Source organism: Phaethon aethereus, assembly GCF_964289735.1.
Source record: "Phaethon aethereus genome assembly, chromosome: 1".
Classification (NCBI taxonomy): Eukaryota; Metazoa; Chordata; class Aves; order Phaethontiformes; family Phaethontidae; genus Phaethon; species Phaethon aethereus.
Genome location: NC_138575.1, coordinates 134,531,265 through 134,546,848, shown reverse-complemented (window position 1 = coordinate 134,546,848; position 15,584 = coordinate 134,531,265). Strand labels below are relative to the sequence as shown.

At 43.1% G+C, this 15,584-nt stretch overlaps 1 protein-coding gene across 2 annotated transcripts in view; it reads left to right on the top strand.

Annotated features, from left to right (window-relative positions):
* Positions 1–3,871, top strand: part of CDKL5 (cyclin dependent kinase like 5) — a gene marked incomplete at both ends in the record, with an annotated part of 89,637 nt that extends 85,766 nt beyond the window's left edge. The window contains 3 exons of one of the 2 annotated variants that reach the window (XM_082007436.1): positions 775–897; positions 2,072–2,191; positions 3,485–3,871. In XM_082007436.1, the coding sequence (XP_081863562.1) occupies positions 775–897; positions 2,072–2,191; positions 3,485–3,871 (630 nt within the window). The remainder of the gene's footprint in view (positions 1–774; positions 898–2,071; positions 2,192–3,484) is intronic. The other variant, XM_082007437.1, reaches the window with a different exon arrangement.
* Positions 3,872–15,584: the final 11,713 nt, after the last annotated feature.

Here is a 15,584-nt window from a genome sequence, read left to right as displayed (position 1 = left end):
AATCATGATATTGTATTATAAAGTTTTCTTCCAATAGGCAGAATAATGCTAGACACAGCATATGTGTCCTATGCTTGTTTGTACCTGAGCAGGGGAGAAATAGTCCCATTCATAATTTTAATACTTGATAGTTCTGTTTGTTGTTTGTGCATCCATTGGTATGCTCTTTGGTTGTATTACAGGAATTAAAATAAAACAGCCAGTGCCCTTGCAATTATATATGAAGTTGTTGAAGGCATATTTTTGTCAGAACTGAAATAATTCATCTTGGAGCCCTAGCTCTTTACAAGTTAAAAATAGAATATGTTTATTTCTTCTAGAGGTAGCTATCAACTGTTCATTCTGAAACCGATTGCTATTACTGTTAGTGTAGCTTTGATATTTTAGTTATATAAAGATAAGAAATGTCATACTGCTTTAGGTCATTATCATAAGTAACAAATGATTGCCAGAATTACAGAATTTCATCCAAAGCTCAGTAAAGTCATCAAGTCCTACCCGTTGTTTCCAAAAGGCTTTGCAACCCACTGTGTATTCCTAACGAACATGGATGTAAGAATAGGTGTACTGATCTCTTTTTACATACTTTAGATGCATTGAGTTCCTTGAATTCGTTCCATATGCTTTTTTCGTTCAGTCACTGTTGTATTTTGCCAAAGCAAATTATAGGATTGATACCATATATTGTCGGAATAAGAAAAAGCATTAATATAGTAAGGACAGATCTCTTGAATTGAAATACTATGCATTTAGTTTTTGTATCTTATATTGCAGACAGACTCAACCAACGGGGAGAATCCAAGCATCAAGAAATCCCTCTTTCCTCTTTTTAATTCAAAGAATAATTTAAAGCATAGCTCTTCTTTGAAAAAGCTTCCTGTAGTCACTCTACCCATGGTATTAATTTTTAAGTACAGTAGCACTGTAAAATGCTCCAGTAAACTTGTTTTACTGACTACAGCAGCATGTGTTTTATTTTCATGGGATCACTTTCTCTTCATGCCAGTTAAGTATCTTGGGCCAGTTCAATAAATTTAAATAAAATTGGCAGTTCTGTTGAAATAGGTTGTGCCTAAAAATTTTTTTCTAGTAATTGATATATTGAAAATGTAACATACACAGTTCCAGGGAGAATGAGCCCCGGGACTAAGACTAAAGGAGGAGAATAGTTGTGAAATTGTCTATGTTTAAAATCAAACTGTCTCATTCTGTTTCAATCAGGAAAAAAAAAACCTCGTTTGTTTTATAGGTATATTAGAAATACATTTTTTATGCAAACTGCTCCCTTTATATAGAAATATATTAATCAAATATTATTTGATTATCTGAATATTATCATATTATCTGAAAACCAAATTTTAGCTCATGTGTCTGCTGTATTTTTGTTTGTCCTGATTGTTCACGGTAACAGACAGCTTGCATTAAAAATAGGTTAAAATTTAACTGTCCTTTTTTGCTTAGAATTCTTGAAATGAGATAAAACTCTACATATATTTTTGTTTTATTTTTAAGTTTTAAATTATCCTTCTGCTTATTTTGTTGGATTTTCAGCTTGTTTTGAGGGGTTGGGGTGGGGACTTTCTTAATTTTTCCTTTAGTTTGGGGTATTTGTGGAGGAAGAGAAAGACTGGGAAAGGAAAAGCTCTTGGTTTTGTGATAGCAAAATCAGCCAGACATCCATTTAGAGAGATTTTGCTCTGCTTCAGTCAGGAACAAATTTATAGAACTGATCCACGGTCTTAACTGCAGTATGGAATGCTTTTTAAATGAAGATGAGGCTCAACATTTTTTTTTTTGTTTATTTTTATTTTTTGAGGCTTTGTTTAACTGCTCTTTCTTACAGCAAATAACACTAACAGCATGCGAATGCTTTAAGGGCTAAGGGTATATGTAGCAAATCTGCATGATATCCACAGCCACTTGCTCTTACTATGGGGAAAAATATTGAAAGGTCGTTGCAATTCTGCTGCGGTAATGGGCTTCACTTGTGTTCTGTAATTAACTGGGGGAAATGATTTACAGCTATTCTTAAGACTATATTAGGAAACCAGTATATAATATTTTGTTGCAGATGCCTAGCAGTGATGGTCAGGATCTCTTGGCATTACAGAAAGCCATTCATTCTTCTAATCACCAGAGCAGCAGGCAGAAGGATTGGCATCCGGAGAAGATGACAGAAATCCAGCCTCATGTGAGTGGCGTTATCAGTTCCCTGTATTTTAACGTCACTGAGGTATCTTGACAGCTTTTTCTCTGGTGAATGGAAAAATTGCATTTGACATTATTTCCCAACCTCCCTATTCCCTGCTCACTGAATGTGAAAAATCATGTGCCTGCAGCCCTGCATAATTCTTTGAAAATCTAGACATGAATGACAAGGAAAAGAAGAGAGACTAAATGCCCATATGTCAATCTTTGAGCCTCTCAAAATATTGGTTATGGTTTTGTATTGGAGGCAAGCGACGTTTCCGTGCTTAGCTACGGTAGCTATGCAGCGCTGTAGAAAAGCCCTCAAGTTAGCTCTGAAGGAGTGGTGCATCCTGAGGGCACACTGCCCCTTGACACAGTTTGGTGCTTGATGGGGTCACCAGAGCATCGTGACCACGTTACGGCGCGGCTGCGCCTCAGCTGGCACAGACTGCTGTTTAAGCAGGCTGCGTCACTGGAGCGTAGCACTGCACTCATGCAACTTTGTTTTCTCCAGTTCTAAAACCAGCTTGACAGGCAGGGTTTGGGAGGGAGCTTCAGTGCTCTGTTGCCGTTACAGCATTGAAAACTGAAGAAGAGGGTTCACTGCAGCTGCAGTGTTTGAAGAAGCAAGTTGCTCTGTGAGCTGTGGAATTTAATGAGCCTGTTTTCATGCCACTTTGTGTACTCAGGCTTCCCCAGGCTCTTGCTAGCCATTTCACTAACCCCATGTCTCCATTTTCCTTCGAGCTGCTCACCCGTTAAAGAAGCTGTGAGGGACTATAGGAGCTTATCACCCAGCTGCCAGCAAACAAAATATCTAACTGCTGAGTTCTGCCAGCCCTTAATTTCAGTGCAGATGATTACTCAAGACTCTCTCTAACCCCTGACTGCTGTTCACAAAATTCTTAGGAACTTTGTATTTCTGATATCTGTACCTCATAAAATGTGGCTGAGGTTCTAAAGTTAACATCAGGATTAGTGACAGATGGACAGCTATTGTCTATACCTCCACTTTCATAGGAAACAAGGTTAAAATAATTGATGGGGACCATTTTTTTTTCTGATGTAGAAAAGTTTCCATCTTTTCAGGCAGCGAATAGATTGAATCGTAACGAGAAGACATTTTCTCAGCTGTGTAGTCATAGCTTGGAATGAAATATTCCAAATTAATACAATTAAAAGTGAAGAAGTCCTGCGAAGTTCAAGATGTTCAGTTTAGGTTATCACAGTTTTGTTATAGGAAGTCTGACATGATGGAGAGCAGAAGGTCAAGTGCTTTTCCCGTGTCTTTCAGAGCCAGCCATTAAAATCTCTCCGAAAGCTCTTACACCTCTCCTCTTCAAATCATCCTGTCCCTGCTGAGCCTCGCTTCCAGCCCTTACCGAGTCAGCCAGCCAAAGCTTCTTTTTCTGAAGTGCGCATTCACCCCATGAGTCAAAGCTCCAGCAGCGGCAGCAGCAACGTGCGGCAAGAGCCTCAGCCGAAAAGCAGGCCGACGCTGCAGATACCGAGCCAGCTGGAACCTGCCTGGCACGTCTCCCCGGTAAACCGGAGCGCGAGTGATGGGCCTCCCTACTCCGATCAGCTGCCTTCCAAGAGCGGACAGAACGGGCACACATATAACCGAACCAACCGATCGCGAATGCCAAATCTGAATGATTTAAAAGAGACAGCCTTGTAATTGCACTCCAGAAAACAGGCCAGTTCAGGTGGAGATCAGCGTAGGCAAGTGGTGGTGGTTCTGGTGGTGGTAGGACTGCATTTTCGGCTTTATAAAGGTGTGCAATATGTACATGTGGAGCTATGCTCTTTGGCACCACAGTGAGAGTCAGGGATTATACAGTAAAACAAGTTGAATTATGAATTACCAGTCATCAGAAATGTCGCTGGATGCCAGGCAGAGTGTGCCGGTCAGGGGGAAAACGCATCGCCGTTTTCTCTCATTTACATTCCAGCTTAGTGCACATCTCTGTCTGAAAGTCGGGAGACTTCTGGTATGTATTGGCACTTAAAAGGGTGAAAACATTCTTGTCTAGACCTATGCCCTTACTACATTTTTTGCTGCCTAGTTATAACAGTGGGGTTTATGTGATAAAAGTGTATCCCGGTTAAGGGTTTAAAGTTAAATTGTATGTCTTAAATTTGTTTTTTAAACTTCCATATTTGATAGGATTTGTAATATTTATTTATGATGACCTAATATCGTACTGTTATAATCATATCTTTTATGTTATAATGTAAAGTTATTTTGAGCTGTTTAAAACATGGTGAAGCAGTGCAACAGCTACAGTAGTTTCTATAAAAAACTAACAGTAACATTTATATATTGCATCAGGAGTATTTTATTCTATATATAAATATATATATAAATGGAAAATAACTGTCTGTTTTTTAAATATACTCATTTAAAAGAAAAGTATTGTTATGACACTATCTGCCATATTTTTATACATTTGTGATATAAAGTGCAGTATTATACTTCTAATAAAAGGAAGTTGAATGTGGATATAAATGTGACTGTAACAGTATGAACCTTGCTCAGCTATGAGAGCCCAGTATCATAGGCATTATTGGTAACGAACAAAAGACAACAGTCAATTCCAAGCTTTATTATGGGCTATTTTGTTGGAAGTATTGGCTAAATGTAAGAGACTGCAGAACTGTACAGTAATCTAAAAACGTGGTACATTCTCCCCTGTGTCCTTAGCTTTCCTAGTAATATTAATGGGATTTCTGCATCTGCATCAAGAGCACAGAGCCCCAGTACCACATTTTTGTTTCCTCTAAAGAGACAAAGTGCCCCATGACTACAAACTAAAGCAGGTGCTCTTCCACTTAATAGCAGGGGTGAAAACCAAAGAACCATAGCATGAATTGCAAGTGAAAAGCCAAACTTTGACACTTAACGCATAGCATGGCACTGCAGATCATGGTATAAGCTTTTATGCATATATGTATCTTACATCTTGTTTAGCAATCTATTAACTAATAAGATAAACACTGTATTTGAAGTTGAACTACTCTTGCACTTTTTATTATATTTCAGGATGTATTTAAAGCTACAAATCTGATATTTGAATATTACGGGAGAAGGTTGCCATGCAGCTGAACTTCTCCTTAGGTCTTACTATCCAGATATTCCTGTACACAGTTCAGTTACCAGTCTCAGCAAAATACTAGATCTTGGGTTCCAGTCTCCTGTACAACATTGTGAAAACTGCCTTTGCGTTGGTGAATGTCGAGTGTAGCAAATACACAACCCGATTCCTCTGTTGCTACCAGTAAACTAAATCAAAGGTGAGCCAGTAGGAGTCAAAGGAGTTATGTCAGTCTAAACTCTGTGCAATAAGAGGTGAGTCAGGCCTGTAGTGTCAGAACAATACAGTCTTTCCTTTTTAAACACATTAGTTCAACTCCCTCATTACTCTGCAGCATAGTTCGTTTTCTAGATGCTGTCCTCATAAGACACTTGTACTTGCAAATACATTGTCTTTTCCAAAAAAGAACTTAACCTGAATGTAAATTTGATGATTTAGCCATAGATGTAGTTAACAGAAGCAGCCAGGCAGTAAGAGCTGAACTTCCTACTTGGATAACAATGCAAACTGGACATGCTGTTCAGTACCTCTCGAGTCATACCAAAGTTCTAACGACGTCGAATTTGGCACCACTACTCTAAAAATCTTTGTCAGAAAGTACATTATGGAAGGATGTTGCATCAGGTTTGTCCAGGGCTAAAAGTCAGTTCAGTAAATTTGAAAAATTACAAAATCAGAATTCTTTCTTTGTCAATTGCCTGCAAGAAAAGTGCATGTGATTTTCTATAGATATATATGATATCCAGATATATATGATATATACTGTGTTGATATATCATATATATAACATATATAAATACAATAGATGTGAAAGAGTATTCAGTTTTCGGTAAGTTCAGTGAGCATCCAGGAACGACGTCGTGATATTCACTAGTCATCACGATGAGAGTTTAGCAGCGGATTTTAGCAGTCTCTTTTGGATTCACCAGTTGGTCACAACTAGGTTAGTCCTGTTCTCTGCTTTGAAATGGGCTGATGCCACTGAAATCCCTCACAAAAGCAGCGTCCGAGAGTGGGGCTCTAAGCAGTACTGTTTGAACGTCTCTGAGGGAGCGTTCAGACTAGACTCTTCTGTACTTTGTGGATATGTATCCTTTTGCCTCTGCAAGACTTTCCGCTTGCTGGTAAGAGCTTCATGCTGGGGATGATGATACTGGGCTGTATGTGGCTGTTCTGATTTCTAGCAAGCAAAAATGTTTCCAAATGATGTTTTTTCTCAGTACCCATTCAATTAAATCAGAGTAACCTCTGTCTGTACATATACCTGTTTAAAGTAGTTAACAAAGCTTCAAGGGTGACCCAAGGAATGTTCAAGTATTTGGTGGCCCATATTTATGGAAAGTTGTTTCTACTTCATACTGCATTTTCTTCTCACATTCAACAAACCGTAATAGATTTCAGTTGAATACTAAATTGTGTTGAACGTATGTAGTATTTTCTTCCTTCTGTTGGAAAGAACTTCCAGCAGCTTGGCCAGCTGGTGCTGGGATAAATTGTGTATTTTTAATCTGGTCTAGCTTCCCAATATTTAGAATATTGCTAATGTAATTTTGCCCAGGCTTCCAATGGAGTCTTATTATAGCGACTGAGATTTGCTGGCTCAATAAAGGAGAAGAGAATTACAGAGCAAACAATTCTGTAAGTGTGAGCTTTCCTCTTCACTGGTTTGTGAGTCTTGTGCTACATGTTCTGTAGGTTTACTTAGTATAAAGTATCTTAGTTAAACTGCATTTTGTTGTTTGGCAATCTGTTTTGCTTTATGGCATCATTAATGATGTGACTAGAAAAGAAACAAAGTTTCAGAAATGAATTATAGTCATTTTGCAGAACTCAAGCTGCCTAAACTTGTCTCTATGTTTTTATTATAGCTCTTGAGATCTTTTTAACTGAAAAAGAAGCACCTTAAGCTTATCTTAACTGAAACTGTAGATATGTTTAAACTGTCCTTTAAAACTGCCATGTAAATGTATTAACCTAGACCAACATATTTTTTCCAAGAGACGTGATCACAGAGAGCAGTCCCGTAGAGCTATTTAACACTTTTTCCTCCGTTTGTCGCAGTCCAAGATTCGTTGCTTCTCTGAGAGGTCACCAGCACGGAGCACCGGGCAGAGTTCTTGTCACAAGGTCAGCGACCCCAGATTCGGCCCCTTCTTCCTAAAATAATCCCCATCCCACCAGGCTTGGGACTGACACCAAGCTGTGATTTCTGATACTAAGTCAGACCACCTAAAAGTGTGGGTGCTGACGCCACTCTTTGCAGATACTCACTCTTTCAGATCGGTATTAGAGCAGGTTTCAAACTTCCAAGCTTACGAGACACCCTCAGGTTGTCCTTAGGCTTTTCGCCTTTGTCTCTGTGATACCAACTTGTTTCTGGGAGCAAAGCTGGAGTGATTCTTCAAGAAGCAATGTCCTGTGATAGGCTTTTGGCCGTTCCTTGTCATTGCAGTTAGGTCTCTTAACAGTTGAATCTTACTAGTGTAAAAAGCTACGTGCCAACTTCTTTTTCTTTTTTCTTCAAAAGCTGCTGTTGCTATTAGCTGAGTAGACTCCTGTGATCACCCAGAAAAGCTTCTTAACAATTCAGTTCCCACTTACAAGAGTGGGAACGCAGATTATGTAGCTCTGAAAGCACTGTTGCAATCCGTTTAGATAAGGCAAAATCCAGCCGCTTTTGAGAGGAGCCATGTTCTAGAAGTGTTTGGGGTTTTTACTCATTTCTTTGTTGTCTTATAATGACTTGGTAGTGAGACGTCCTTCAAAAATATCTGCATGTAATTAATTCTGCATGTGTTGAACGCTGGCAGGGTAGAGCTGGGAGAATATTTGAATCCCAGTCACACGAAGAGTATGGAAAGGATAGCCATATATAATATACTGCAAATTGTGGGGTGGTGATGAATGTTTATTTTTTCCATTCCAGCAAGCATACACAATACATCTATTAATGAGGTTATATCATAAACCGTGCATCTGGGCTGTTGTTCGTGTAAGTAAGCCCACTATTCGAAACCGGAGTGTTGCAGAAGATGAGTGGAAAGGTGATGTGCCCTATTTAACCATTTTTAAATGACCTTCGAATCAGGACGCTATTTAAGAACAGGTGCCTTTCCCTACACAGCTCCTTCTAACGCTGTCGTATTAACCATTCATTAACTGGGTTTGTAGTGAATGAGGAGAAAAGCCATTTAATTTCTGGCCTTCGTTTAAAAGGGAGTGATTTGAATAAACCCTTTTAATAGAACGCAGCTTAGCAGTTCTAGATGTTGGCTCGTCTTTCAAAGGGCCAAACAGCAGCAGTGCATCAATGCTCAGGCTCATCAGGCAAGTGAAGGCTTGTGCCCCTAACTTGGTTCAGATGTTGTACTGAAACTGAAGATTTCTCATTCTGCAATCATGAAGCACATTTCAGAAAAATTAAGCAAAGTAAATTTTATAGGAGATCCTCTTTCAATTTGAAGAGAAAAGCTGTGGTAGGTCATCTGTTCTCTCAGCGGTGCGTCTTAACAGCTACTGCATGAGACAGTGTAGGTAAATCTGATGGATCAGGTTTGAATTTTACTTGCTCCAAGTTCTACTTGGATGCTTATTTTTTACCAGCAATACCCCTGTGTACAGACAAATGTTTGATGCAAAAGTTGGCTTTGTTTGACAAACTAAATGGAAGATGCATGAGAAGTGTGAGAGGACTAGCCCTGCTATGTTTGGGTGCTTTCGTTCCACCAAATCCAATTGCTCAGGCTCTTTTAGAATGTAATGCAAAATATGCAGCCAGGCAAAAATGACTCTTAAGATGTGGCCCAAGGGTCTGAACATGCAATTTGTGACTTGGGCTAAGAGTGACTCTACAACAGCTCTTGTCTTCTCCGCAAGTCAATCTACCTCCTTTCTCTTGCAGAATGTGGTCGAGGTTTGGTTTGTTTGTTCTGAGCTTATTATTGACTCCAAATTTTGAAGAGACACGTAAAAAGATTCTTCCTCTAGGTACTGTTAGCAACCAAGTAATAAAATCTTGATGGGCCTTCATCTGATATACTTCTGAAACCTCCAAGCCATCTGAGCTCTCCCTCTAGAATCCCAATGCCATCCTTTGCACTGCTTTGCGATCTTCCCTTGCCCTTCCCCTTGTAGCTCTCAAATATTGCAGTTGCCTTGTTCTTTGTTGTTTCTCTAGTGCAGATTATCAGGGAGTTAGAGGCCTTATCTACTACTCCACCCTGTTTGCTGTTTTATTCAAACAGCTATCCTTAGACTTGCTCAGGATTTTCCTCATTTTAATTTTCCATTTCATCTGGGTGAGACACCTTACCTCATTGTGCCCCCACCAAAACACGCTGCCTGCCAGGCGCTTTGTTCCACCAGGTCTCTGCTTTCACAGGGCTTTGTTCCTCGGGATCCATTCTGAGAAATGCAAGGTAGCATCTTAATTGTACAGGCGTAGAAATGTGTTGTGAAGCAACTGCTGTGGTGGAGCTTTCCGTTAGCAACGTTAAAGCACGTTCATAGCACAAGATGGAAGCCGCTATTCAAGTTTCCTATAAGTTGTGAACCTCTTGGTGTAAACTCTTGACATGTAAATTCAATGGCAGAGCTTTTAACTGTTCAGTAACAAGGCAAAACTTTAAGAGTAGGTAACTGTCTCGACTTGCCTTTGCTTCTTACTTTTTTTTTTTTGCTAGTTCACATCTTAGACTCATACTACTGAAGGATATGTCTAATCAAAAGGAGCAACATCTATATATATTTAATTTATATGGAACAATAAGCTAAAATCTTCCATGAAACCATAATTTTGTTGGAAATTCTATGCAGGCATTTTAAAATCTGGTTAATCTGCTAAGGACTTCCAGGACTGCTTAGATCTCCACTGTGAAATACTGAATTCTGAATTTGTGTCATTTGGGAGAAGGAAGGAAGAACAAGGTTTAGAAAAATGTGATCTTTTTTCACAACATGCTAGTATAGACTACTCCAAAAATAACAGGTTGGGGAGGTAGCTTTCAAAACTCCAAAATTTATCGATAAGATTGCCCGATGTTTTTTAACAGCTACTAGAAATCTAAAGCGCACAAACTTTTAAATCTACCATGCTTTCTGTTGTGGAAGGGATGTGATGTGGTGTTAACCTTTTTAATCCTAAAATACAAATTTTAAAATGTGTTGAATATTTAAGGATGACTTCATGCAAGTTAATAAACCATTTGTAAAGTGTTTGTATACTACCCTTTGTATCATGTTGTTGGTACACCTTACCAAATTTTTTTTGGGCATGTATTCCATTCTTAACTTCTGTACAATTTCTATTGTTGCTGTAAATATTCTAAAAGAGAAAAAAAAATAATCCTGTGGTAACCTTAATTATCAGCATGGAAATGGTTAATTTTTACTGAGCACAATGTATTTTTGAATGGGCCTTCCAAAATATGTCTTTAATAAAAATGCAGATTTTGCACTAGAACACTGGCATTGCTCAACCGCCGATCTTATTCCTGACCCGTCTCCTCCAGAGCACCTCCCCTTACGTTAGCCTGGCTCCGATGAGCAGAACGGGCCAGAAGGGCACCAGGACTCCTCTGCTCGACGGGGCACGGCCAGGTCCTGGCTAACTCCCATCTGGGGAGCCAGCGTAGCTTCTCTCTGTCCGCAACCCCGACGTTTCCACAGGAGCGCAGAGAAAACGGCTCCGAAGCGCCTCGTTGCCCCCCATCCCTGCAGTCTGATTGCAGACGTTGGGCTTTTTTATTCCTTTCAGGGCAAAACTCTCTGCTGTTCTCTCTTCTGAAGAGTACCCACCCACCAGTCCCCTCAGCAGGCACTACCCGGGAAGTAAAAGGCCCCGAAAGTTTCCAGCCCTTAAATTGTCTTTGCTGCAGAAGGGGATCTATCGTTTGAGTAGCACGTTGGCATTTCAGCACTACCACACAAGCCGGGACTCCTCTAGGCAAACGTTCAGGTATCAGCGATACAGTTTTTGACGGGTTCCCCTTTAGCCATGACTAAAGGGGACTTAGCCATGACTTTTTTTGTTACTCTGTGCAGCTTTAAAAAACTTTTAAATATTTCTCTGTTGGTCCCTCATTCTTAAGGGCAGCTGGAAACAAACTGAGGAGTAGGGACCACTTTTTCTTGGCCTCCCTTCTTCCCCTCTGCGCTCCAGCAGCAGACTTGCTGAAAGCCAGGACTTCCAGTCTCTTCAAAGCCCCTCCAAAGCAGGTGCCTGGTGGGCTGCGCCACGCCGCAGCCGCTGTGAGACCAGGCTGCTGGCCCGTGCCCTCACTGAGCTGCGCCCGTCGGCACCCACACGGGCGAACTGCTGGCCTGAGCTAATGGCTTCAACTTCCACCCGGACAAGCGGTCCAGCGTTTCAACTGTCCCAGCTAGAAATGGGGTTGAAATGCCCGTTTCCTTGAGGTGCCTCGCTCTCCAGGGAATTGGCTTCACCCTTACAACCTCACTTTGCTCCTTACTCTGTCATGGTTCTCGTTGGTAGTGACCTCAGGTGCTCAGTGCCCTTCTCTGTTAGTCCCCTGCAGAGCTCCAGCAAATGGAGTGGCCACCGCCTTGCCGTGGTAGCCCCGGCGTTGCCAGTGTTGGTCCCCTGTGGGATGGGGAGCAGAGTGGGTGTGGGCATTTTTCTCAGACCAACGCCGTGAAGGGATAGTTCCTGCATGCACCCGTTAAGAGAAAGGGGCTGTTGCCTTACGAGTGGCGTGGCTGGTCTGGAGGCCTGAGGCAGCCTCTTACCACGTCGCTTAGACTGGGCAAGCTTGACTTCTCAGCACAGCAGTCCCTCACTTCTCTCCGTAAGCATCCCAGACTAAAAATTCAGGTCACAAAGCTGAAGGCAGCTTGTGGTCCTGCCTCCTATTTCGAACCTGTTGAGTTTTAGACGAAGCCATGCATCGGGCTCCCTACCTCTGCAGGGAAAGACCTGCCGGATTTCCACTCCTAGAAGATAAATGCATTTTCAGCACTGCTTTGCATCATCTCCTGCAGCCTCAGTTGCTGACTGTCTTCTGGTTAATTGTGATTGGAGGCCTCTGTGCCGGTAAATTAAAACGATAGTGATATGCCAGGGAACGTTACGTTTTATGAGGAAAAGCTTTGTATTTTTGTAATTGTGTTTTGGCTGGTTCTATCCCGCTTTTATGACGCCCTCAGTCGCACTCCAGCATGCTGCGTTTATGCAGAAGTGGAAGTCAAGTGCAATTCTAAAAGCAGTTTAGGACCACTTAATTAATTAAGCCCCTCGCCACCCCTCTTTTTAGATAAGAGGCAGAGGTTAAGTGCATTTCCAAAGGTCAATCAGCAAGTGAGCGGCATAGCTAGGACCAGAACAGAAACTCCTGCTTTAGCAGGAACCGTTTAGACATTGCAGGTGAAAGCCAGGAGTAGGTCCCTTCCCCACGCAAGCCGGCGAGGTGAACCGCAGGCAAAGGACAGGGCGAGGCAAGAAGCAAATGAGCTGTGAAGTTCAGTGTATGCCAGATAGTTCCACTTTATTTATCGCTGCACGCTTCAATCTGGAAAAAGGGTCCAGTGATTTCTTTGAAGCGGAAGAGTGATAGCACAAGTCCTTTCTACCCAGACAGTCTTTTCTTCCTCCAAGCCTTTATTATATCCCATATGTAGGATCAGTCATGTGAAGATACATAATTTAGTGTGGTGTCTTGGTGTATAATGGCATGTGGTCCATCCATTCAGACTGTAGATTAAGCTTGCGAGCTCTTTCAAATTATGCAGGACTCTCGGCCCTTGCCGCATGGTGCATTTCCAAAACCAGGCAACTTGCAAAACCCTGGACCATGCATGGGAGCTCTTCAGAGGCCAGTCACAGCCAAAGCTTTTGGGTGGTTACAGTCAAGCTTAACTGCTTCGGGGTGCTATAGGTATTCATCGGCTGGTGCCCAGTCCGTCCTTTCACCCCTCCAACCCCATCCCACCACTCCTCAGTCACACAACAAAACAACCCCACCAAGCCTCCTCCCCACTAGTCACCATCCGCCCGGACACGGAGCAGAGCTGCCTGTGCTGCTTTTAGGGAAGGGAGAGCAGTGTGTTAATGTGATGGCACCTGTGTCCAGGGACTGGAAATGCTTCAGCTTTCAGTGTTGGTGTTACTAACACAAGAGCTCTGACCGCTGGCGGAGAGCTCCTGTCTCCCTGTTGTTGTATGGGCAATGCCTCCAGGAGGCTGTTACCCCATGCTGGTCCCACAGGTGGGCTACACAGAGGACTTGCCTCAAGCTCAGCAGACCTTCTCAGTAGAGCTTGCTTGGACTGATACATTAGCATTAGAGAACCACGCAGTTTCGCTGATTTCTTTTTAAGAAAACCTGTCCCTAGACCCATTTGTGGATAAGCAAAACTCATTTGGGTTGTGAGAGGAAGCATGGGAGTGTTGGTGACATAATAACAATCATCTCAGCAGGTGGGACTTGGTCTTTCCTACATCTCTGTAGACTTCACACTGTTGGTATAGCAGAGCAGAAGCTTTCAGACTTGCCAGCATATTTTCCTGACAGTTATTATTTGTCTCTATATACAGGAAAAAACAAGGCAGAAGCATCTGCCCTCACAAATCAGCAAAATGTGACTAATTGCTCAGACATCCAAAGGCTTTTCTCATGGTTCTGGTCACACCTCTCTTGGTTTTAGCTACATCTCGTCTCCTGCCCTGCCAACACCAAGCGTTTGCCTCTGTGCCCGTAGGGGTGAGAAGAGGGCACCCTGCCTTGGTGCCGTAGTCTTTGTGCCTCTCCTACGCCCACTGAGACAGTTCAGGTGCCGAAGCCACAAGTCTTTGGGGTGGATGCATGGATTGTTAAAAAATACGGAAAAGAGCTCCGGTGTCTGCTAGGTTTGTGCTGCAGACACGTGGGAAGCCGAACAGTGTCTGCTGCCCCACAGCCCCCCACAACCCTCCCGCATGGGAGCTGTGGGGTCCGTGGTTCCTACCGGGGGTGTGCTGGGTTCCAGCTCCCAGGCAGGGGCACAAGCTATAACACCCAGGCGGTCTTTCTGGGGAGATGGGAGCACCATCGGATGGTACGCACCCCAAATTCCTCAAGCACTCAGCACCTGCCGGGTAATGGGCCACGGAGACCGAGGCAGTAAATGAGAGCAAGTTCCTGTCCCCAAACACCACGGGGAGTGACGTGCCCTGAGCTGCCAGGGATGTGTCAGTGCAAAACCAGAGAGGATACGGAGGGGGTTCGGCCACCCAGTGCACAAGGGATCAATGCTTGTCCCAAAAACAGCCACAGTGGCTCAGGCTGAGGGGACCTGATACAAGGGGGCATGAGGGGGTTTGAGAGTGTGAGATACAGGTGGGGCCTGTCATAGAATCATGGAATCATAGAATCTTTGGGTTGGAAGGGACCTGTAAAGGCCATCTAGTCCAACCCCCCTGCAGTGAGCAGGGACATCTTCAACTAGATCAGGTTGCTCAGAGCCCCGTCCAACCTGACCTGGAAGGTTTCCAGGGATGGGGCATCTACCACTTCTCTGGGCAACCTGTGCCAGTGCTTCACCACCCTCATTGTGAAACATTTCTTCCTTACATCTAGTTAAAATCTGCCCTCTTTTAGTTTAAAACCATCACCCTTTGTCCTATCGCTACAGGTACTGCTAAAAAGTCTGTCCCCAACTTTCTTATGAGCTCCCTTTAAGTCCTTGAAAAGCTGCAATAAGGTCTCCCCAGAGCCATCTCTTCTCCAGGCTGAACAACCCCAACTCTCATAGCCTGTCCTCATAGGAGAGGTGTTCCAGCCCTCTGGTCATTTTGGTGGCCCTCCTCTGGACCCGCTCCAGGTCCTCCTTACATTGGGGGCTCCAAAGCTGGCCGCAGGACTCCAGGTGGGGTCTCACCAGAGCGCAGGAGAGGGGCAGAATCACCTCCCTCAACCTACTGGCCACGCTGCTTTGGATGCAGCCCAGGGTATGGTTGGCCTTCTGGGCTGCAAGTGCACATTGCTGGCTCTTGTCCAGCTTTTCATCCACCAAGTCCTTCTTGCCAGGGGTGCTCTCAACCCCTTCATCCCCCAGCCTGTACCTTGATACTGGGGGTTGCTCCGACCCAGGTGCCAGACCCTGCCCTTGTCCTTGTTGAACCTCATGAGGTTCACACAGGCCCATTTCTTGACCTTGTCTAGGTCCCTCTGGATGGCATGCTGTCCCTCAGGTGTGTCAACCGCACCACTCAGCTTGGTGTCATCTGCAAACTTGCTGAGGCTGCACTCGATCCCACTATGTAATTGATGAATGTATTAAGAGTATTGGTCCCAATACGGA